The sequence below is a fragment of the Apodemus sylvaticus genome, chromosome 1 (assembly GCF_947179515.1).
Source record: "Apodemus sylvaticus chromosome 1, mApoSyl1.1, whole genome shotgun sequence".
Lineage (NCBI taxonomy): Eukaryota > Metazoa > Chordata > Mammalia > Rodentia > Muridae > Apodemus > Apodemus sylvaticus.
The window spans coordinates 210,164,364-210,189,509 of record NC_067472.1 but is presented as its reverse complement, the minus strand read 5'-3'; the positions used below and the strand labels follow the sequence as shown (position 1 = coordinate 210,189,509).

Below are 25,146 nucleotides of genomic sequence, written 5' to 3'. Positions count from 1 at the left end.
AAGCATGGCAGTGTGCATGCAGGCATCGTGCTGGAAGAGCTGACAGGTTTACATCGCCATCTGCAGGGAGCAAAAGGAGACTGTATGTTGGACATAGCTTGAGCATTGGAGACCTCAAAGCCCGCCTCCATGGTGACACACTTCCTCTAACAAGGCCACACCTCCTAACAGTGCTACTCCCTCAGGGTCAAGTATTCAAACACATGAGTCTATGGGGGGCAAACCTATTCAAAACACCACAGTGGGTGAGGTTGACCCAAAGAATAGCATCAGCTAGGATAGCATCATCACAGGGTTGGGCCTGCTTTGCAGTAGGGTCTGTGAGAGGTTGGGGAATTCCCTAAGAACTCTCTGGATCCTATGTGTTGAGTAACCAATGGGTAGGCCAGGGGGCTGCTTTCACTGTGTAGCTATGGTTATATGAGAACAAATATAGAGAAGTGTGTGCAACAAAAAGGTCTAAGTTTTTGAGGTGGAAGTGCAAATTGATGATCTCAAGGTCTTGACATAGTAATGAAAGTTGAACATCCTTGTTTGGTTATATATGGGATGAAGGGTGGGCAGGGCTACTGGGCAGTTCTGCAGCAGCTCTCCGTGTCAGGGCCAGAATTAGATGTAGCCTATCATCCTTCTATGTATTGGTGCTGCACACGAGTAGTGAGTGAAAGTGAGAGCCCAGGGTAAGTGGTACTCAGGCCTGTATTTCCTCATGGGCAGATAGGATTAGATGGGAGATGGGCATGACATTGGAGTCTTTGGAAGGAAATGGATCATAAACTTTTTTCCCTGTCATTCAAGGCCATGTAATCCTGAGGGTGTGGCTGTGGGAATGTAATCATACAAGAAAAGTACGATTCAGAGTGCTGTGTGTGGGACTAGGGAGATGGTGCAGTGGGCAGAAGTGCTTGCTTTTCTTGGATGAGGGCCTGAGTTCAGATTTCCAGCACCTGGGCCCTGTGGACCCTGTCTGTAACCTCAGCACTGGGGTTGAGGGTCGGGAGCAGAGACAGGAAGATCCCTGGAGGTCACTGGCTAGCCAGTCTGACTAATCTGGTGAGGTCCAGTTTTATTGAGAAGGCATATCTTACCAAATAAGGTAGCAAACAATTGAATATGACACCCAACATTGACCTCTTGGATGCACAAATGTGCAGAGGTAGGGTGAACTATTTGCCCCAGGAGCAGTAAGTTAGGAATCATAGGATAAAGAGGTGAGCCCATATTCCTTTGGTCTGGAAGATTTTTAGCATCTTCTGGGTTATTGTCTGACAAGACAAAATTTAAGTTAGCCTATCTTCTCTCTAGCCATTTTTCTTCCTAACCAGTATCTGTGACAGTCACAGCATTGATAAGAAGGGGGTAGTAGCCTTCATCCTAGGCCTTGAGGTTATATTTTATCTTTTTGTCTATCTTCCTGTGTTTCCATGGAAGGGTACAATATCGATGGGCAGAGAATGGGCCTCAGTGGGTGAGTGTCTCCTATGATATGGGACGGAGAATATAGAGAGCAAGAGATGCGTACTGGGGCAACAGAATTGGAGTGCTTCGAATTAGAGTGCTGAAAGAGAAGCTGATTATACGCTGAATTGTTTCCATTGTGATAGGATGTTTCCTTTGCGGATGTGGCCATTCACTTCTCCCAGGAAGAGTGGGTGCTCCTTGATAAGGCCCAGAGGCTCCTGTACTGCAGTGTGATGCTGGAAAACTTGGCACTTGTGGCATCTCTGGGTAAGGTCCTCGCATGGCTCCCAGTGTCCAGAGTGGCGTCTACCTTTATTTTTACCCAAGAGTGATTGCTATCTTAGGAGTCATAACAAATCTCAAACTTTCTCTTCAGCATCCTATGCCTTGGTTTCTGCCTATTTTCTGTAGTTGTCATTTCTTTCTTCTTTTTTTCTCATTGGAGACAGTGTCTCTCTATATATCCCCTGATGTATTGGAACTCACAATGTAGACCAGGCTGGTCTTGAACTTACCAAGATCTGCCTTCCTCTGCCTCCCCAATGCTAGAATTAAAGGCATGCACCAGGCTTAGTTGTCATTTCTTTATGGCTGCCTTTGTGAAGAATTGCCAGTGTTGTCATATGCATTCTCTCTCTCTCTCTCTCTCTCTCTCTCTCTCTCTCTCTCTCTCTCTCTCTCTCTCTCTCTCTGAATATTTGCATTTCTCCATGTGTTTGGAGATGCAGGAAAGGTCTTGATTGTTTCGTAGAGTTGATAAGTCATGTTGTCTTAAAGGAGACCAGGCCTTGCAGTGGGCACCTAGGGAAGGGCATGTTCACATGGTATCAGAAGACAGCAGAGTGCCCTCAGTGTTTTTAGTAAGGATACAACCCATATCTCACTTCTACCCTTACTCCACATTTAAAACTTTGGCATTTTGTAATTGCACCTGCAACTTTTGGTTCTTGGCTACCTTGATGCTCTGTTGTGTTCTTAGTTTTTGTAACTGCCCATAGTTACATCAAACGGGTCACCAAACGGGAAGGAAAGCTGGAGATGAAATAGAATGGGTTTGTGAAACAAATAAGGAGCCAAGACAAGTTTTCTGATCAAGGCTCAATGTTTTAATGGGGGGGGGGGCTCCAAATATAAAGGCGGGGGAAACCCTTCCCCCAAAGACTGGAACTGCAGAACCGGTTTGGTTGCTCAACAGGTCTGCCATTGAAGTGAGCACAGGGTCCCCAATGGAGGAGATAGAGAAAGGACCCAAGGAGCTGAAGGGGTTTGCAGTGTTGTACGAGGAACAACAATATGAGCCACCCATTACTCCCAGAGATTCCAGGGACAAAAACCATCAACCAAAGAGTATACATGGAGAGACCCATGGATCCAGATACATAGGCAGCAGAGGATGGCCTTGTTGGACATCAAAGGGAGGAGAGGCCCTTGGTCCTGGGGAGGCTTGATGCCACAGTGTAGGGGAATATCAGGACAGGGAAGCAGGAGGGGGGTTGATTGGGGAACAGTGGGAGGGGAGATGGGTTATGGGATTTTCAGGGGGGGACCAGGAAAGGAGACAACATCTGAAATGTAATAAAGAATATATCTGATAAAAAATCCTTGATCACTAGCTTCATCTGGGGACTTCAGCTCAGTGTAGACACATCCCCAATAGACGCATCCTGGTGAAGGCTGTTGGCTGAGGAATTGCTTGGAGAGCCTGCTGGTGTTTTCCTGCACCTTATTCCCATGTGTTTTGTCTGGTGTAATAAACCCATTCTGTATTTGAAAACAGCTCCCTTAGTATGTCTGCAACTCATTTGTTCTTAGAACATTCCAGTGCTTTCATCGCCTCTTCTCCATTATTTTTTCTGTGATAATCCCTTGTCTATGTAACACAGGCTAATCTCAGACTTATCGGCCCCTTTGCGTCAGATCCCCAAGTATTTAGAATAAGGTTTGTTGTTGTTTTTTGTGTCTAGCTTACCTTTGTGATATGCGTTTCCCTCTCTAGGATTATTTCATTAGCATCTCAACATGTATTTTTCTGATTTCAGGTTCCTGTACTGGAATGGGGGGTGAAGACATAACTTGTGTGCATAATGTGCCTGCAGAAGGGGTGGTGTGTGAGACAAGGCCATCTCCTGAGGAGAGTCATCTTGAGATACGTGCTTCAGCTTTAGAAGACGTTTTACCTCAGACTGAGTTCCTGAGCACATACCCCGTGCAGACATTGTGCTTGAGCAAAACAGGTTCCAGTTTTAATGAAGAGAATAACTGTCGCTGGAGGAGTTACAGTGGAGTAAAGTCCTATGAAGGGGATCCTCACAGGACTTCTGCTGTGCCAAGCTGCACATCCCATGTGTTGACCAGGCCATTCATCTGTGGGAAGGATGGGGAGGAGGCCGTGTCCTCCACAGGCTGTGGTCATCAGCAGGCTGCTTGCAGTAGTGAACAGCCCTCCACAGCCTGTCTTCAGCAGCAGGCCACTTGTAGAAGCGAACAGCTTTACAGCAGTGGTGAGTATGGGGAAGTGCTTTTGAATGGAGAGAGGCATTGTAAGGATGGGGAATGCCGAAAAGGTTCAAGCTGCAAACATGCCCCTGCTCAGTGTCCCAGTACCTCCTCTGAGAAAAGGCCGGCTGAGAATAGCAAGTATGAGAAAGCCTTCTCCTGCAATTACAAACGTGCTCAGCACCAGGACAGTCACTCCGGACAGAGGACCCATGAGCACTGTCAACATGAGAAGTCCTTCAGCAAAAAGTGCCGTCTCAATACACGAGACAGAATTCATCCTCAAGAAAGGCCCTATAAATGTACGGAATGTGGAAAAGCCTTTATCTATAAATCTGAACTCATTTACCATCAGAGACATCACACTGGTAGAGTACATTATGAGTGTGTGGAATGTAGAAAATCCTTCACGTACAAATCCAATCTCACCGAACACCAGAGAATCCACACTGGAGAAAGGCCTTATCAATGCGAACAATGTGGAAAATCCTTTAGACAAAACTCTAGCCTCTTTAGACACCACAGAATTCATACTGGAGAAAGGCCGTATGAGTGCTATGAATGTGGGAAATCCTTTAGACAGATCTTTAATCTCATCAGACACAGGCGAGTGCACACTGGAGAAATGCCTCACCAATGTGGTGATTGTGGGAAAGCCTTTAGCTGCAAAACTGAACTCACTCAACACGAGCGAATTCACAGTGGAGAAAAGCCGTATGAGTGTAGTGATTGTGGAAAATACTTCAGGCAGTTCCCCAACCTCATTCGACACCAGAGAGTGCACACTGGTGACAGGCCTTATAAGTGCAGTGAATGTGAGAAATCCTTCAGTCGCAAATTCATCCTCATCCAGCACCAAAGAGTTCACACTGGAGAAAGGCCTCACAAATGTGGGGAATGTGACGCATCCTTCACCCGAAAATCTGACCTCTTCCAGCACCAGAGAATCCACAGTGGCACGCGACCTTATGAGTGTGAAGAATGTGGGAAGTCATTCAGACAATGTTCTAGCCTCATCCAGCACCGGAGAGTTCATACCGGAGAGAAACCTTATGAGTGTGTTGAATGTGGGAAAGCCTTTAGTCAGAGTGCTAGCCTCATTCAACACCAGAGACTGCACACTGGAGAAAAACCTTACGAGTGTAGTGAATGTGGGAAGTCCTTTAGCCAGAGTGCTAGCCTGATTCAACACCAGAGAAGCCACAGTGGAGAAAAGCCTTATGAATGTAGTGAATGTGGCAAACCTTTCACCCATAAGTCTGACCTGATTCAGCACCAAAGGGTTCATACCGGAGAAAGACCTTATGAGTGCCATGACTGTGAGAAATCCTTTAGCCGTAGATCGAATCTTGTCAGACACCAGCGAGTTCACACCTAAGAAGACTCTTTATCATGTACGAATTGTGCTGCTAAGGGTGTTCTTTATTGTGTCTAGGGGAGGCGTACACAGGTGGAAAGTGCATAAAGATTTATGCCTGCCCCCGATTGGACAGAGGTTGGACGTGTGCAGCCTTGTGAGTTTTGCCTTTACAAGCAGCTGACTAATAATTTGTGGCCATTCTCTGGGAATCCCAGGTATGGATCTGGCCAGTGTACATCATCCTGACCAGTATTTAATACTTCTTTCAGATTCGGCTCAAAAGTAGAAAAGTGCTGTTTAACAGGTGTAGTAACACTGGAGAAGACTCACAGCCCTCTCTGAGTTCAGAGATTATTTATCTGGGCTTCGGAAGTGGAAGTTATTTCAAATATGTGGGAAACTTTGAGAAGACTCATTACAGTTTTTAGATGCCCAGGGCCATGTCCTGATTTATGTCATTCGCAGTATCTGTGATAGAAACCCTGTCTCTCTTACCACTTGGAAGATTATGAGTCTGATTATCCCTGCTAAGTGCTTAGAGGTACAGACCTCTCTGCTCTGCTCTGGCTTTAGCCTTGAAGACCCTTTTCCTTTTTAGAGCAGCAATCTTATTTAGAAAGTGTGGTCTGAGTTGTACTTTCAACTTTTCTAGGAAAGATCACCTTGATCAGGACAGGTTTTGTTCTCACACTGTGCTCTGATTATTTCCAGGCTGGAACTCACCAACTTGTGAAATACTTGCTGCACATTACTCTGGCCTAACTTTTGAAAAGGGAGTTTGTTTATGCTCCTTTGATGTGGAAGGTTCTGTGCATTCTGTGGCATGACTTGTCAGGTGACCTGTGATGTCAGCATGGAGGGTGGACCAATTCCATAGATATCTCAACTTTGTTTTAGAAGGTATGGTAGAGCTGCAGGAAGCAGCTGCGTGGAGTATTAGTCTAATTTTCATGGCTGCTCCTGCCCTCACAGGAAAGACTGTTGGGTTTTGGGTTCCTGACTTACTGAAGGTACTATGATTTTGGGGAGGCAAGAAGTCTTCATGAAGAGGAGTGTTATGACAACCCCAGGTATTCCCGCGCCGCCTGAACAATTGGATTCACTTTCCACCGGGATGTCACATAATTCCTAGCGTTGTTGAAGGTAATCTCTTCAGCAAGGTTTGCAATGGAGCCATTTGCTATGTGTGAAGCAGTGCACAGGGTAGTGATTGGGACAGGGACTGAGTTAATGGATATGGAAATAATCCTGCATTTCTTTATTGTGCGTATGTGTGGCTTGGCGTACACGGACTGTGGTTCACGTGTGGCGGTCAGAAGGCAGCTTTTGGAGCTGATTCTAGTCTACCATGTGGGCTCCGTGATTGGATCGAGGTCATCAGGCTCTTGGCAAATGTTTTAACCTGCTGAGCTGTCTCTCTGACCCTGGAACACGCTTCTGTTAAAATTTCACCCATAGATGTTCCAGTGATTTTGTGTGAGTTGACAAATACACAAGATCTTTATAGCTATTTCCTGTGGCTGTGAGCTTTTGTCAGAGAAAACACTGAGATGATTTTTGTGGATTCCTCTGTCCCTCTGGCTCTGGCATTGGCAGAGCCATACAGTCAGAAAAACAAGGGGAGGAAGGTGATTCTGTGAGGTGGGGTATAATTCTGACTTGTCATTTGAAGGGCAGTAACTTTTATTACTTACCAAGATTGTCTGTCAGTAGAGCTGTGACTCTCAGATTCTCAGAAGACAGATGACAGAATCCACACCAGGTTGTGAAAAGTTTTGAGAACAGCAGGATATCTAGGTATACTGTTTTGTGCTACTTTTTACAGCATTATTTATATATCTTCTGGATGATTGATACTTCAAGGGCATAGCATGGCACTGTGGCATATGCCTAGAGTTCCAATTTCTAGAAAAGGCTGAGGAATGAGGAGTCCATGAGCCCAGGAGTTTGTAGCTCAGTGGGGGCAACATAGCATGACTCTATCTAAAAGCAACAGGTCAATTTGGTAAAGTCTTGAAATCATTACATATGAAAATGAATTTGCCTCTCATCTGTATATTTACAACATGCCCCTTTATATTTTTTACCTCTCCTGGAAACCAGTGATTTTTTGTTTTTAATTTAAACTTTATTTTTAGATGTATGGGTATTTTCTCTGCATGAATATATATGTACCTAGTGCTTGGGGAGGCCAGAAGAGGGAGAAGGATCTCCTGGCACTGGAGTTACAGATAGCTGTGGGCAACCATGTGGGTACTGGGAACTGAGTCCATGTTCCTAGTGGTCCTAACTGCTAAGCCATCTCTTTAGACCCTGCTTTGTCTTAAACAACAGGTTAGTTTACATCATTTAGAATTTTAAATTATTGCCATCGAAACATATATGCATATATATATATATATATGTTGTATAATTATTTGAAGATTCAACAGTGATGCTCATATAAAAAGTTGTTACTGTTGCTGAATAGTGTTTTGTATGTATCAACTACTGCTTGTTTATCTATTAATTTATTTAGAATTTTTTTGTAGACTTTTCATATGACAACTAAAGCTGCTGTGAATATGTCAGAGTCTTTATATAGCTATGCATTTTAAGCACCTTGTGTTAATGACCCAAATTGTAATACAGGAGTTACAGGTGAACATTTTAAGGACAGTTTAGGCAATGCCAGCTGTGATGCTTGCCCCGTCTTGCATTCTCACCAGCAGAACATAAAAGTGGCTGTTCCTCTCCACTCTGGCGCATTCATCATGTAAGATATCGCCCCACTTGGTGAGTCTACTGTGGCATTTCACTGTGTGTTTAATTGTATTTCCTTAAGAATTCAAAATAAAACACTTTTTTTCATGTGCTTAATTGCTGCTTATATATCTTTAAAAATGACTATTCATGTATTTTCTTATTTTCCTTCAGTGAAATTATTATTATTATTATTATTATTATTATTATTATTATTATTATTCTTCATTATGTTAAGACCATGTCTCTCTATGTAGTCCTGGCTATTCTGGAGTGTGCTATGTATACTGGGTTGGACTACAACTCTCAGAGATTCTCCTGCCTCTGCCTCCGTTTCCCAAGTGCTGAAATTAAAGCCTCGTGACACCAAGCCAAGCCCAGATCCAGATAGGACAGTGTAACACAACAAAGATACACAGGATTTTGCTCATGGTTTAGCATTACGAATGGTATTTTGTCATGTAGAACAATTGCTTTTGAATACTGGAAAAATTTTTCTTTAAAGTTTTTGTTATATGTACAGTGAAATGCCTATGTTGACCATAGATAAGTTTAACATACATTTTAAACAGGCCACCCATCGGTTTCTTAAGTTAAAACTATATAAAGCTCAGGTTTGTGGCCTCTCCCAGTTTCCTTCTGTCAGTTCTGCTGAGATGTCCATGCAGTCTGGGCGAGTGTGTAGTAACAACTTTTTATGACTTCTGTTTCCAGCATATTGACTGAATTGCTGCAGATGGCCCCAAGATACAGGTATTAATTAAACATAGTGATTAGGAGTGGTAGATATTAAAACAATTGTGATATAATTTATTAGACCTGTGTACCTTTAAAACATTTTTTGTTGTCTTTACATGTCTATATCCCCAAAGCAAGTGTCCTTCCTGCTTTTTTAATATAGGTTTTTCAGTGCATCCAATTACTGATAAAATGACTATTTCTTTAAAAATAATTAAAAATTGGTTAACTCCTTACTTGTATATAGTGCAGTATGGACTCATCCTCCCAGCTGTCGTCGCGCCTTCTCATTCTCCTCCTCTTGATGATCTCCTTCCTCCCAGCTAGTCATCCTCCTGATGGTATATGTGGCATGCGTGTGTGTGTGTGTGTGTGTGTGTGTGTGTGTGTGTGTGTGTGATCTCCTTCCTCCTAGCTAGTCATCCTCCTGATGGTATATGTGGCATGCGTGTGTGTGTGTGTGTGTGTGTGTGTGTGTGTGTGTGATCTCCTTCCTCCCAGCTAGTCATCCTCCAGATTGTATATGTGGCATGCGTGTGTGTGTGTGTGTGTGTGTGTGTGTGTGAGAGAGAGAGAGAGAGAGAGAGAGAGAGAGAGAGAGAGAGAGAGATCTCCTTCTTCCCATCTAGTCATCCTCCTGATTTGGAGACCATATGTGGCATGCACATGTGTGTGTGCGTGTGTGTCTGTGTGTGTGTGTGTGTGTGTGTGAGATCTCCTTCCCATCTAGTCATCCTCCTGATTTGGAGTGTATATGTGGCATGCACGTGTGTGCGCGCGCGCGCGTGTGTGCCTGTGTTCATGTATTCAGAGGCCACAGCAGGAAGTTGAGTGTCCTCTGGCATTCTCCTTAGTCTTTGAGACAAGATCTCTTATTGTATATAATGTCTTGATTGTATTTGCTTACCACTCCCCTTAATTCTTACCAAATTTTCCCTCTACCTTTCTACCCTTTCCCAATTTCCATTTTCCCACTTTTCTCTCACTATCTTTGCCTGTCTGTCTCCCATAAGCCCCTGTCCAATTAGTCTCCCATATGTGCATGGGTGTGGGGCCACCCACAGGAGTATGAGCAACTTATCATGGTCCATATTAAAGAAAATGAGCTCTTCCTTATCCATTAACTATCGATAGCTCCTCAGCTAGAAGCTCATGAACCCTTCTGTTCTTCCTTTTGGAAGGTCTACTGGCTTGGTTCCCCTGTATGCAGGCCTTGGGAAGACAACATTAGCTTTTGTGTTCAAGAGTGGAACAGCCCTGTCATGTATAGAAGACACTGAAAACTTCTGAGCTCACAGGGATGGCAAGAGGGCTTAGCAGTTAGAAGTGCTTGCTGCTGTTGTAGAACACTGGGGCTTGGCTCCTGACACCACTGTCAGACAGCTGAAGGGGGAAAGGAAAATTAGCAAGGGTCACCTTCCCCCATGCCATCTGCGTCAGCGCAGACTTCTAACTTCACACATTTTGTTCTTGTTCCTCTTGTTGTTGGACTTTTCTGCCTCCTGCATAAATCCCTATAATATTTGGCCTAGTCCAGGGATCAGAAAGTTTTCTTCCCACCTCCTCGTAATTGCTTCCTTGGATTTGGTCATGTAATTTGTACATGTTTCTACTGACATCTAATTAGGGCAACAATGTTTAAAAGTTTTTTTTTAGCCTCTTGCTGTCATAGACCTAGAGTAGCCATGAAAATCTCTGGTCCAGCGAGGAGGAATCCAGAGAATAATAAAGCTATAAATTAGGAAGTAGAGTCTCACCACCACCACAGGACAGATTAAACTCACAGCTCTGTTCATCTCCACGGCATCACAGGACATATAGGTGGGTGACCCTTGCTAATTTTCCTTTTTTCCCCTTCATCTATTGTTTTTCCTTTTTTGTGCTTTTCTTCTCTCTCTTAAAGAGATTACCTTATTTTTAATCATGTGTTTGTTGGTGGACCTGTGCTGTATGAGTGCACGACCCTGTGGGGTCCAGAACAAGATATTGACTACCTGGAGGTAGAGTCACAGATGGCCGTGACTCACCTAATGTGGGTACTGGAACTGAACTCAGTTCCTCTGCAAGAGCAGTACGCACTCTTAACTGCTGGGGAACCAAAATGGGACGTCAGCCCCTCTTTTCTCTTTTTACTTAAACATCACTGGACTGAAAGTTATGTGAATTGAGATGAATATTTATATGCCAACTTCTCAGCATAACTTCACTCACTAAAATTGACAAAATATTGTCGAGATTTCCAGCCTCTGTATGAGGAACTGACTGGATCTGAGGAGACCCACCCATGCAGAGGTAGATGGAGCATACATGATGAATCTGCTTCTTCTTTACTGTGAACTGTACATGAAAACTGACCGGAATGGCTTGTGCCTGGTGTCCTGGCCCTGTACACCCCAGCTGGTTTACTTCAGCTAGGATGGCCAGACGGTGAGCTTCAGGCATCCAGCATCCCTGTGTCCCATTAACCCTGGCCTTGCAGACTTGTCCCACAATGCCCAGCTTTTATGTAGGCGCTGGGGGTCTTAATTCAAGTTCTCGTGGTCTGTGCCAGGCACCTTACTGGCAGAGCTATCTCTCCTGCTGTTTTACTTATCACATTAACACGTTATGCAGTTTTCCCCCCTCATCTGTTGTACCTATAATTTAAAAACTTTGTCTTCTCATTTTGTCCCAGAGTCCCATCTCTCTCAAATTTGCTATTTTTCTTATGAAGTCTAACTGCCCTGCTTTGTCTTAAAGACTTGATATTTTGTTCTCCACTTGATCCATTCTATTTATAAGGCTTTCCTCTGAGTTTTCAAATCAGGAGATAGAATTTTTCAACTCCACATCCATTTCAGATTGAGCTCTCTACTGTGGTTTTATTCCTTTATTGAATTTGGCTTCTAAATACTAGGTTGTAGTTATCATTTTATTTCACTTAATGTTTGTGTTTTTTCATGTTTATTCTCTTTATGTTTTTTGAACTGTTTCTTTGTGTCTTCTTTAAATCTCTGAATTGTTTAATAAAGTTTATGATTATCCTTTTAAAAATCTGTAGAATAAAGTAGGTCAGTGGTTCTCTGCCTTTCTAATCCTGCACCTCATTGTTACAGTTCCTCACGTCATAGTGACCTGCAACCATGAAATTATTCTCATTGTTACTTCATAATTGTAACTTTGCTTCTTTTTTCAGTCACAATGTATCTGTGTTTTCTGATGGTCTTAGGCAACCCTGTGAAAGAGTCATGTGAGCCCCAGGGATTCATGAACTGAACTAGGTGCTTCTCATTGGAGAACATTTTGATAGGACTTGTAGATATTGAAGGAGACATCCTGTTTTGTTCTTCAAAATGTTTGTGTTTTTTTTTCAGTGAGACCTGATCATGTGAAGTTTTTGTTGTTGGCTGTGTGTCTAATGTGGACACATTAAACTAGGCTGCCTAGAGTCTGTGCCTCTTGTCCTACGACTGGAATCTGGGAAGGAACTCACCAGAATGGTCTAGCGGATTGGGTGTGGGACTCAGGCTTGTCTGAGAGTTGGGATGAGTGCTAGATGCTTAGGGATGAGACTGACTCAAGAGGCTGGGCAGAAGCACAGGTGTGGTTTCCAGGTTGGACCTGGAAAATGGCTAGAGCTTGGGAGAAGGGGATACAGTCTTGCAGGGGAGGAGGGAATTAAACAGAAGATAAGTTAGTGATACGATGACTGATGTAGTACAGATTGGCCTAGAGCTCACTATGTAGGTGAGAGTCACCGTGAACATCAGAAGTACCTGATTCTACTTCCCAATGCCTGGGATTACAGGTATGTTCCAATACACTCAGCCTGTGTTGATCTTCACTCAAGTTCCATGCTTATGTGTGTGCTATGCAAGCATTTGACCAACATATCATCACTACTTAAAAAAATTCTTCCATTAATTCCAATTTTGATTTACTCAGATGAATCATGCAGCAATTTTGCCTAACTAGCTTTGTTCTTACTATCAAAGCTATTTTAAATTTCTATATCATTGGATACATGATGGTATCTTTACTCACCCCTATACCTCATGTTTATCTTTTCAAACATCATGTGAAAACACCGTCTCCTTACATGATCCAGCTCAGGGCACTGACCTTTTTATGGAAGCCTTGGATCATTTTGGTGAATGATCTGGAGCTAGAATTGGATTGAAGCTAGACCTGCAACATGGGTATGACATTTGGTTTGATCTTTGATCTCAGTGTTTGACCCACAGGAAAATCCACGAATTAAGTACAACCAGAAATATGCTTCTTGTGCCTGGAGTAAGGGGCGTTCAAGATTTCTTGGTGTCATTTCTATGGAACTTTCAGGACTGGATTGCACAGTGTGAGTCTTGTGCCAATAAGAACTGGTAACTTCTTATAGAGGTGCCTGGAAGCAGACATAATAATGGTTTTGCACAGTTGTGGTTTTGGTAACTATTGTCGTCTTGTTTCTGATGAATGGAGATTGAGTTTGTTCATATTCCCTGGAAAACAATTACGTCATTATGTTAGAAGAAATGAGATGACAATGATAATTCTTTGATTTTAGAGAAGACTATGAAATAAACACAGCAATCCCCAATGACTGAAATGAACTTGAGAAAGCAAATTTGAATAATGGTGAGAAATGTTAAAACCCATATTATTTAGATGTCTCTATTATTAAATATCATGACATGTACATTACCCTATTGTCAAAATCACCATAACTGTTCATATGAATAAATGCAAGTTTTTTTTTAATAAAACATTAATCTTTGAGAAATCTTTATATACAGGACAACTTGAAGACTTTTTAAGTGGCTATTGTGTTGGTGGGAATGAAACCCAGAACTTTGGTAGGCAAGTTGTCTGCCGAGTTAAGTCATCTGTTTTTATTTATGTACTCTAATAAAAGTAGTACATACTTGTAAGTTTCTCTCCCAAGTTAGCCTAACATAAACAACGGTTTTGACTGTGAGAAAATGAGATCAGAGCATTTGGCAGTGGGTATGATCTTCACCTTGCAGAGTGCAGTAGAAACCCTGGGCAGTTCTTCAGTTCTGCTTCATTGTTTAACCCCTGAAATGACTAAAAACATTTTGATGCTTGTAAAGCGCTTGACTAGTGCCGACTGCTTGTGTTTTCTTTCTAGAGGAATTCCTAAGGTAATGACAGACTTTGGAATGAAATATTTCCCAGATGGCATTGGGTATAAACTTGTACTTTATCTTTCTTGAATGCTCCAGGGGATTTCACTGTATGCCACACCAAGCAACCACAATCAGTCCTAGTAAGATGAGTTGGATAAAACATAAACACAGAGCCATCAAGGACATGGGTCCTTCTATTTTACCATGGAAAGTTTTTTATTTTTTCTTCAATTCTATTGAATAGTTTTGTTGGTATAATAGTCTAGTTCAGAAAATCCTTACCTTAGCCTGTACCCTGAAGGGCTCCTCCCTACTCTTCCTTCTAGCAGCTGCACATTCTAGCCTAATGCTGAGATGTTGATCTGTTTGGAATTGCTCTGTATGTTGATTCAGATACAAGGATTTCTTTCCTTCTTCCACATGCAGACATCCAGATTTCCAAAAGCCATGTATTAAAGATGGCAGCTTTTCTCCAATATATATTCTTGTGATCTTTGAAAAAATCAGGTGCTTGTTTTGAAAAAAGCAGCTTTATATCTGGGTTCTCAGTGTATGTCACTGAATAATGTGTCTACTTTTGTGTCAGTGCCAGGCTGCGTTTTCCACTATGGCTCTGTGGTATTACTTGGAATCTGATATGGTGATTCTTCAGGCAGTATTTTTCTTATTCAGAATTTCCATTGGATATTTGAGAGGTCTTTGTTAACATATAAGATTTAAATAGTTTTTTTTCAATGTTTGTAAAGAATTATGTTGAATTTTTGATGCAGATTGCATTTAATCTGAATATTGTTTTTGATGGGATGGTCATTTTATAATATTAATCCTGCCAGTCCATGAGCATGGGGTGGGTCATTCTAATTTTGTTATTTCTCCAATTTCTTGAAGTTTTCCTTCTTCATGTCTTTCTCTTCTTTAGTGAGATTTATTCTAAGATATTTTGGGAGCCTATTAGGTATGGTACTGTTTCCCTGATTTCTTTCCTGGTATGTTTGTTGTTTCTTATAAATGGACCCATCCCATGGGACCAATCCCTGACACTATTAATGATATTTTCTTATGCTTCCAGACAGGAAACCAGCATAACTGTCTTCTGAGAGGTTCCACTTAGCAGCTGGCCAAAACAGCTGCACATACCCACAGCAAAACATTGGCACTGTTATGGAAGTGTTAGGGGAAGAAGTGGCAGCCCTGAAGAGATAGAAATTCTATAGGAAGAACTAACCTGGACCCTTGCGAGCTCTCAGAGACTGAGCCACCAACCAAAGAGCGCACAAGGATGGACCAGGGCTTCCAGCACATGTGTAGCAGATGTGCAGTGTGGGAAAATAAAGTGGGGGTGGGGGTGGAGTCCGCATAGGAGAATATAGGGTTATAGGGGAACACTCACACTGGGGTAGGGAGAGTAGGGTAGTATGGAGCACAAGACTGCCTGGCTAGTGGGGAGGGAGGTCCCTGCTCAGAAGGTGGGGCCATTCTAGCATGGACCTCCCGGGTACCAGTTGAGGAAGCTTGGCTGAGAGGTGGCTGGATCCTTTCTTGGTGGCTGGAAATGCTGAGGCCTGCTCCATGCTTCTACACTGCAGGTTTTGATAAGAAGAGACAGTGCATAGTTTCAATGCTTTATTATAGAAAGATAAGAAGAGAAAAGGAGATAGAAAAGTAAAGAGAGAAAGAGTAGAGGGATGGCTCTGACCAAGTGGAAAGAGGGGAAAGAATGGAGAGAGACGGGGAACAGAGAGAGAGGGGCAAGAGAGGCGAGAGAGATAAGAGGCCAGAGAGATCAAGGAGGGGCAAGGAGCCTTCTTTACTAATGGGCTGGGTTACCTGGCAGTGGTGGGGTGGGGGAAAGCCTGGCTGTAGCCAGGTGACTGTAGGGATGGAGTCTAGCTAGAACGCTATGGGCCTGGGGCGTGGCCATACATGACTGTTGGCCACAGGACTATGGAGTTGACGAGTCAGCAGTCTGGGAGCATAGCTCACAGGTTCTGTCCCTTGTTCTACTGGGTCTTCCAAGTGAGCCTTGCTCAACCAGGCTACAGATGGCCCTACAAGGTCCCACAGTCTCTATATGAATTTCTTAACAACTGGATCAGAGGCTATTCCTAAAGCTATAGCCTGGCTGTGGAATCCATTCCCTAACAGGAGTGCCTTGTCTGACCACAGTGGGTTCACCTAATCCTGAAAAGACTATGCATTAGGTTAGGAGAGTGGGGGAGGGGCACAAACCCTCTCAGAGGAGAAAGTGAGGGGACATGGAGGGAGACATTTTGTGAGGGGAAGACCAACTAGGAGGGGTGGCAATGTTCAGGATGTAAATAAATAAATAAATAAACAAACCACTGGTTTTTGGTGTTAAATTTGTATCTTGCTTTTTGATGAATGAATTTATCAGCTGTAGGAGTTTTCTAGTAGGTCTTATGTATAGCCTCATATCATCTACAAATAAGATACATTGACTTAATTTTTTGCTGTTTATATTTCTTTAACCTCCTTCACTTGTCTTCTGCTAGCTAAGACTTCACACACTGTGTTAAACAGAAGTGGGGAGAATGGATGCCCTCGTCTTGTTTCTGATTTGCTTGGACATGCTTCAGGTTGTATTCATTTAGCATGACTGGAGTGGTGTGTTGTGCCTTTATCATATTGCTGAGCCTTCTATATTCCAGGATTCTCTAGGGCTTTTATTTTTGAAGAGACAGATTTTTCAAAGGCCTTTTGTGATTTTAATGATCATGTGGTTCTCTTTTTGAGTCTGTCTATGTAGTGCATTACATTTATTGGTTTTGTAACGTTGGACCACCCCTGCATCTCTGGGATAAAGCTGATTGAATAACGGTAGATGATCTTAATGTATTTGAAAACTTAATAAGCCAAATAAAATCCTTAGTAGAAAGCTTCATTAATAGAATGGATCAGGCAAAAAACAGAGAGTGAGGTATGAAAGACTAATTTGAATTTAGTTTACAACTATTTTACTGAGCCTTTTTGCATCTATATTCATCAAGAAGATTCGCCTATAATTCTGTTTTTTATGCTGAATCTTTGTCTTGTTTTGGCATCAAGGGAAACACTGGCTCTGTAAAAAGAATTTGGAAGCATTCTTTCCTTACCTACTTATTGGAACAATTTGAGGAATGTTAGTATTAGTTATTCTTTAAGGATCTGGTAGGTCCATATGCTGGGTCTTATATTTCACATTTTGAAGAGTTTAAACATGTTTAGTTTAATATAATTGCTCATTCTTTATTATTTGTTTTTAATATTTTAACTTTATATGGCACAGAGGGTTTCTTTTCTAGTACTATATATTTGGAATTCTGCAGAATTCTTGTACAAGCATTTCTTTTCTGGGTTTAGAAAAAAATGTGAAAATACTCCCCATGCCTTCACCACAGTTTTCTCATTTTGCCATGCCTATAATCTGAAGGTCAGATATTTTAGTGGTGTTTTAGAGTTCCTCCAGTCTTTGTTCATATTTTTCTCTTCGATTTATTATTGATACTTACTACATTATCCAGTTCTTCAATCTTGACTTCCATCCCTCACTCTTTGTTTTCTTCCTGTTCCCTTTTCTATGTAAGCATTTACAATTTGAAAAATTGAGATCTGTTTCCACCTGGTTTCGAACTGGCGACCTTTCGCATGTTAGGTGAATGTGATAACCACTACACTACAGAAACACCCATCCTGTTCCCTTTTCTTAATAAGGCTCTCTACTCAGGATTTTATTTGACTTACTATTTTTTTCCTTGCAGCATCATTTCAGGTCAGGTTTTCCTTAGCATTTCTACTGTTATTCTCATATCTTACTGTTTCCTTTCCCATTTCATTCATGTTTTTGCTCTTTTAGAGTTTATCCATGCCTTTGAATTATTTGAACACACTTAAAATAATTTTTTGACTTCTTAGTCTGTATGTCTCCTGAGTTGCTTCCAAGTAATTCCCAGCAATTCTAGGAGGATAAAGCTTAAACAATGAGTCACCAAGTACATTGTTCCCTCTTGTTCTTCCAGCTGGCTGGTGCACCTGCTTCTAAACAGCAGGCTTAAGGAGGGAATCTGTGAATCTCACTACGAAAGGGAATTAGAATAGACATTGTGAGTGTATGTGTGTGTGTGTGTGTGTGTGTGTGTGTGTGTGTGTGTAGGCTATTGAATGTGTTATGTATGGGAATGGAAACAGGGATCAGGCTGGGGGGAAGAAGGAGGCAGAGATCCCTGGGAGAGACAACAGGAATCCTGGCACTGGCTGGGTGGGTGGATTGCAGGAACTCTGGGATAAGCTAGAAACACAGAGAAAGGGAAATTCCAAGAAATCTATGAGGGGGATTGAAATGGATCAAGATAGCCTATAAACATTATTGAATAACTAATAAAATGACAAAAGTAAAACTTGAGGGGAAAAAAAACACCAAAATTGATGTTGCAAGTCAGTAGAAGAACAAATGCTAGGAAGAAAGCATCAGGAATGAGTGGATATGTGATAGTAATGGGGTATGAATATGATGAAAGAATACAGTATACATATATGAAAATGTTATAACAAATTCCATTATTCTGCATTGTTAATGCATGCTTTAAAAGGAAGAATTAACACTTCATCATTTTCTGACACATATGCACATATGTGTCCACATATGTTGCACATATAAAGCCACATATGACAGCATGCCTAAGACCTGCTCAAGACAAAGCCAGACAAAACACAGTGTGGGACAGGGAAGTGGGTGCAAATTCCCACCTCTAGATGAAGAGCTCTTGACCATTGATGACCGCTGGTGGAGGGAGATTTAGTTTTCTTCAGGGATTCATAACATAGGCGGGTACCCATGTTCCAGTAGATGATCCTAAGTCCATGCACATATAGAAAACTCTAAGTGTATTCAGTGTGTTTAAGTGGTAGGAGTATAGGATAGGAATTGTAGGGAGGGAATGTGATTTCATCAAACCACATTATATCCATATATGACAGTCTAAAACAGTAGAAAGAGAACAGAAAAAAGTGTTATCACAATTCTGTGATGGAAGTTAGCTTTCTATTGTTTACTAATTTATCTTTGGATTTCCAGCTCTTATATGCAGTGTTCTGCATACGCTGGTTCTATAATACCAGCACTCAGAATGCTGCTATTGCTTGTAATTTTAGTTATTCCCAGCATTCATTTCACTAGGAGATATTTATTTTTTATTCCCTTATTGAATAATTACTAATATCTAATTTATAATACTTCTTTTTAATCTTTTAAAAGATTAAAGATAGAGATACAGTTTAGAATCCTACAATTACTGAGAATTCAATAGTCTCATGGATCTAAGGACTTCCCAGAAGTCCCTATTTCCTAGAAGTACCCACTTCCTGGGGCCACACAGAGCAAGTTGGGGGGATATTCAAAATATAACTACATCATTATTTTCTAAGAAAAATACATGTATGAGCATTGTTCCTGCATGTATGCCTGTGCACAATGTGTGTGCAGTTCCCATGAAGGTCAGAACTGCCTCATGACCTTCGAGGACTAGAGTTACAGATAGTTGTGAGCACAGTGTAAGTACTAAGAGACAAACCTGGATCCTCTAAAAGAGCAGCAAGTACTTATAATCACTGAACTTTCACTCCATCCACCCCCTCTTTTCTCCTTTCATTTTAGACAGTGTCTCAGGCTTAGAACTGAGTACCTAGATCAGGCTGTGTATGAACTCAACAGAGGTCTATCTGTTTTTTCCTCCTTAGTGTTGGCAAAAAAAATATACACTTTTCTATTTTTTTTAAATCACATGGTGATTTAACATTCTTCTTGATTCCTGTTTTTGTTTTTTAAACATGTTTTCTATATAGTCCTGACTGTCTTGGAATTTGATATGTAGACCAGGCTAGCCTTAAACACTCAGAGATCCACCCACCTACCATTGCCTTCAGAGTGCTGGGTTTTAAGGCAGGTTCCAACAAGCCTCGATAAATGTTATGCTTAATATTTTATTGATTCATAGAAACTGAACAACTACTCAATAATCACTTGGTCAGGGAAGAGATAAAGAAAGAAATTAAAATCTTTCTAAGATTCAATGAAAATGAAGGCAAATTTCATAGCACGGAGTGCCTTCCTAAATAAATTGGAGCGATCTCATACTAGCAACTTAACAGCACACCTGAAAGCTCTAGAACAAAAAGAAGTAAACACACGCATAAGACTAGATGGCAGGAAATAGTCAAACTCAGGGCTGAAATCAATCCATTAGAATCAAAGAGAACAATACAAATAATCAACAAAACCAAGAGCTGGTTTTTGAGAAAAAATGATGCCCTGTAGAGAGATGACATAAGATGACTGCTCCCAGCCTGCTAGCTGCAAGGTGACTTAAGGATATGTGAGAATCCCAGCATACTGGGACTAAGGGTAAACATGCTCTCTCTTCAGAGAATCCTGATGTCCTGTCAAGTAAGCTGCATGGCTGAGGAAGTGGCCTTCATGGCCTTTTTCTCAAGGGAAAAATCTTTTTCTTTCTTTCTTTCTTTCTTTCTTTCTTTCTTTCTTTCTTTCTTTCTTTCTTTCTTTCTTTCTTTCTTTCTCTCTCTTTTTTTTTAATAAACTAAGCAACAGTTAAAACTGTTGACTGCAGACAGATTTCTTGGTCTGCAAGGAGAAATAGGTGACCTTAAAATCAGATAACCCACTGTTTGAGTATTAGAAGCTGATAAGATGAGAATTAGAAACTGTTAGCAATCTTTATTCTGATTACCTATAGAAGAAGCTGGAGAATTAAAAGAATACAGTTGTTTCCTTTACTCTTCATCCTTGTTGTCCTGATTATTGCCTGACACTTACCTAGGGATCCCAAAGCTCTAGACATTGACAGTGCTGGTCTAACTGGATGTCTGCATGTAGAAGGATGCAAATAAGTCAGTATTTATCCTGCATAAAACTCAAGTCCAAGTAGATCAAGGACTTCAACATAGAACCAGATACACTAAATCTATATAAGAAAAGAGAAAGTGGAAATAGCCTTAAACACATTGGTACAGGAGACAATTTCCTGAATAGAACACCAGTGGCTCAGGCTCTAAGATCAACAATTGATAAATGTGACTTCTTGAAACTGAAAAGCTTCTGTAAGGCAAAGGACACTGTCAACAGGATAAAACAGCTGCCTACAGATTGGGAAAAGACATTAACTAACTTTATATCTAACAGAGGGATAATATCTTAAATATATAAAGAGCTCAAGAAGATAGAGTCCAACAAACCAAATGACTCAATATTGCTGTCTTCTGAGAGGTTCTGCTAGACCCTAACCAATACAGATATGGATTCTTGCAGCCAACCATTGGACTGAACACAGGGACCCAAATGGAGGAGTTAGGGTAAGGACTGAAAGAACTAAAGAGGTTTGCTAACCCCACAAGAAGAACAACAATATCAACTAACCAGACCCCAAAGAAATCCCAGGGACTAAACCACCAACTAAAGAATACACATGGAGGCTCCAGCTGCATATGTAGCAGAGGATGGCCTTATCTGGTAGCAATGGGAGGGGAGGCCCTTGGTCCTGTGAAGCCTTGATGCCTCAGCATAGGGGAATGCTAGGGCACTGAAGCAGAAGTGGGTGGGTAGGTAGGAGAGCACCCTTGTAGAGGCAGGGGAGGGGAATGGGATAGAGGGATTGCAGAGGGGAAACTGAGAAGGATGATAACATTTGAAATGTAAATAAATAAAATAACACAATAAAATAAATAAAAGGTAAAAACACACAACAAAAAGAAATATTCAACCTTCTTAATCATCAGCGAAATGCAAATCAAAAAAATCCCTGAGGATCCACCTCATACTGTCAGAATGGCTAAGATCAAAAACTCAGGTGACAGCAGATGCTGGCAAGGATGTGGAGAAAGGGGAACACTCCTGCCTTGCTGGTATGATTGCAGACTTGTTCAACCACTCTGAAAATTAATTGTGCATTTTCTCAGAAAATTGGAAATACTTCCACCTGAAGACCCAGCACTCCTGGGCATATATACCCTAAAGATGCTCCACCATGCTACAAGGACTCCACTATGTTCGTAGCGACCTTATTCGATCGAAATAGCCAGAAACTGGAAACAACACAAATGTCACACAAATGAATGGATACAGATGAGGTTCATTTACGCAATGGGATACTATTCATCTGTTAAAACAAAGACATCATGAATGTTACAGGCAAATGGATGGAAATAAAAAAAATCATTGTCAGTAAGGTAACCAAGACTCAAAAGTACATCGTGATATATACTTGCTGGTAAGTAGATATTAGCCATAAATTTCAGAATACCCAGAATACAGCCCACAGATCCAAAGAAGTTAACCAAGAAGGAAGGTCCAAGTGAAGATGCTTGAATCTCACTTATAGGGGGAGCAGGATAGTAATGGGAAACAGGTAGGGGGACTTGGCTGGGAGTGGTAGAGTGGAATGGGAGGGGCAGGCAGGACCAGGTATGTGAAGAGACAGGATAGAGGCCAGGAGGGCCTGTAGAATGAATAGAAATATCACGCTGCCAGGAGTAGGGTAAAGGAAATCTTTAGGATGTCCCAGAGGCCTGGGATGGGTGATGCCCCGAGGAGTAAATGCTGGTGACCTCATCTGAGATATCTAACCATGGGGACATGGGACCTCAAGAGGCCACCTCCTATAACAAGGCCAGACCTTCAGTGAAGGGATAAGGACATCAAAACACAATACTTTTCATGCCAAATTTGTCATGTTTAAAAGAAATGCAGGGACAAAGATGTAACAGAGATGGAAAGAATGGCTGACTAACAACTGGCCCAACTTGAGACTCATCCCATGGGCAAGCAAAAATCTATGACACTATTCATGAACTCTGCTATTCTTCCAGAAAGGAGCCTAGTATAACTATCCTATGAGAGGCTCTACTCGGCAGCTGACTGAAACAGAAGGAGATTCCCATAGCCAAACTAGACAGAGGCCATGGGATCCTCATGGAAAAGTTGGGGAGAAAATTGAAGGCCTTGAAGGGGATAGGATCCCCACAGGAAGACAATGTCAACTCACATGGACTCCTGGGAGTCCTTAGAGACTGAACCACCAACCAAAGATCATAAACAGGTTGGACTGAGGCCCTCAGAACGTGTGTAGCAGAGGGCTGCCTTGTCTTTCCTCAGCGGGAGAGGATACACCTAATCCTGCAGAGACTTATTGCACCAGGGTGGGGGATGTCCCACCCTCTCAGAGACAAAGAGAAGTGAAGATGGGGGAGGGAGATTCAGTGATGGGAGGGGAAACAGCATTTTGGATATACATTAAAAAATATATTGATTCACGTCTTTCAAAATAACTGTGTCACCATGAAACCATAATTAGTACCTTCTGGGCTATTTAGGAAGTGTGTGTATGTGTGTGTGTGTGTGTGTGTGTGTTTACATTCAGATATCTCATTATTTGTTTTATTTACATTTTATTTTTTTTATAATTTTTATTTTTATTATATTCAGTACAATATATATTTTTATACCAATCATAAAAATGATGGACATGCTATTAAATGAACATAAAAAGATAAAGTCTTTTTGTTTGTTTGTTTGTTTTGTTTTTGGTAGAGCTTAAAATCTTGACTATGACTGTGGTAGAAAACTCAAATAAGAACAATTTTTAGACATTGGAGTTCATTGTAATAAGGCTGTACTTCAATGTCCCTCACATTACCAAAAGATTTTACCTCCATAGAAGCTAAGCTAACAGTTCTGCTGCACCAAGGAATGAATTGTAGGCACAATTAATTTGGGTACAGATTTCCTGCTATGGCAAAATCTATTTGACTTGAGTGATTGTCATCATTTTCAGCCCACAGGGAACAGGTTACAATCATTTAAGAAATGGTGTGTGTATTAAGATGGTCTATCCATGAAGTCATTCATCAACTGTTTCGATGAACAATGGTTCTGCTTGGAGGGTGGCCCAGACAGGGAAAGACTCTGGTTTATTGGTTGTAATGATTTTGAAAAGCATTCATCTCAGAAAAAGAATAACTTAAAAGGTTATCCTCAGAATTGATAAAATAATTATAAATATCAAGCGAAACATTCATTCTCACCCTTACAAGCCACATTCTAAATTAATTGTCTATGTTTCCTTTGACTGTATAAATAATTTTAAAATATGTAAGCTCTTCTGAAAACCATAGTATAGTGTAAAATCATCAAATAAACAATCCTACTTTAGAGAAGCTGCGATAGGAGAAACATGACTTCAAGACCATTATGTGGTACACAGCAAGACACTGTCATGCACAAATAAGCAGAACGTGTATATGGATTGTACAATATTGGGCATATTTCTCCAATTACCAAATTAGAGAAACTACTGGGTGACAGCCAACAAATTTCTAATTCCTCATATTTTTGAATTTCAATCGATTAGGATATGTTGGTAACATGAATTTTCTTAGTAAGAAATATTAAGGAAAAGTGATTCTTCCTGTTATTTTTGTTGTTAGAAGTGGGTTTGTTGCCGGGCGGTGGTGGCGCATGCCTGTAATCCCAGCACTCTGGGAGGCAGAGGCAGGTGGATTTCTGAGTTCAAGGCCAGCCTGGTCTACAGAGTGAGTTCCAGGACAGCCAGGGCTACACAGAGAGACCCTGTCTCGACAAAGCCAAATCCAGAAGTGGGTTTGTTGAAATATTGTTTCCTTGCTTTTTCTAGGATGTAGTTTACCTCCTAGTGTTGGTGTTTTCCATGTATTATCCTTTGTAGGGCTGGATTTGTGGAAAGATGAAGGCTGAGAAGGATGAGATGGTGGCTCCAACTTCTTCCTCACTCTGAGCACACCACCTGCCACAGCCCTGGACCTGCAGGAGGTGGAGAGCAAGAAAGACTGCTTCAAATCCTTCCCCAAGATGGATGACAGCGCGCTGCAGCTCAACCACACTGCCAACGAGTTCGAGCGCAAGCAGGTGACTGGCTTCAAGAAGGAGCATCAGAAGTTGGGTCAGTCCCTCCTGGGCCAAAGCTAAGCCTTTGAGCTGGATTAGCAGGCCTTCTCCACAGGTCTGAACCAGGTCATTGCTTTCCCTGGAGACGCCTATGACGCCATCAGAGAACTCTTCGCTGAGCAGCCCAGGCAGGCCATGGACCTGGTCATGGACTGTTAGCACTGTATCAGGGGCACCTGGCCAACTTCCCAGACATCATCCATGTTCAGAAAGGAGCTCTTACCAAAGGAAAGGAG

The 25,146-nt window shown here is 41.6% G+C and overlaps 1 protein-coding gene across 1 annotated transcript in view; it reads left to right on the top strand.

Moving 5' to 3' along the window:
- The window catches only part of LOC127676343 (zinc finger protein 551-like), a 174,599-nt gene that overhangs the window by 1,713 nt on the left and 147,740 nt on the right, over positions 1–25,146 (top strand). The window contains exons 3-4 of the mRNA XM_052172280.1: positions 1,605–1,728; positions 3,501–7,313. Of these exons, the coding sequence (XP_052028240.1) occupies positions 1,605–1,728; positions 3,501–5,335 (1,959 nt within the window). The 3' untranslated portion in view covers positions 5,336–7,313. The remainder of the gene's footprint in view (positions 1–1,604; positions 1,729–3,500; positions 7,314–25,146) is intronic.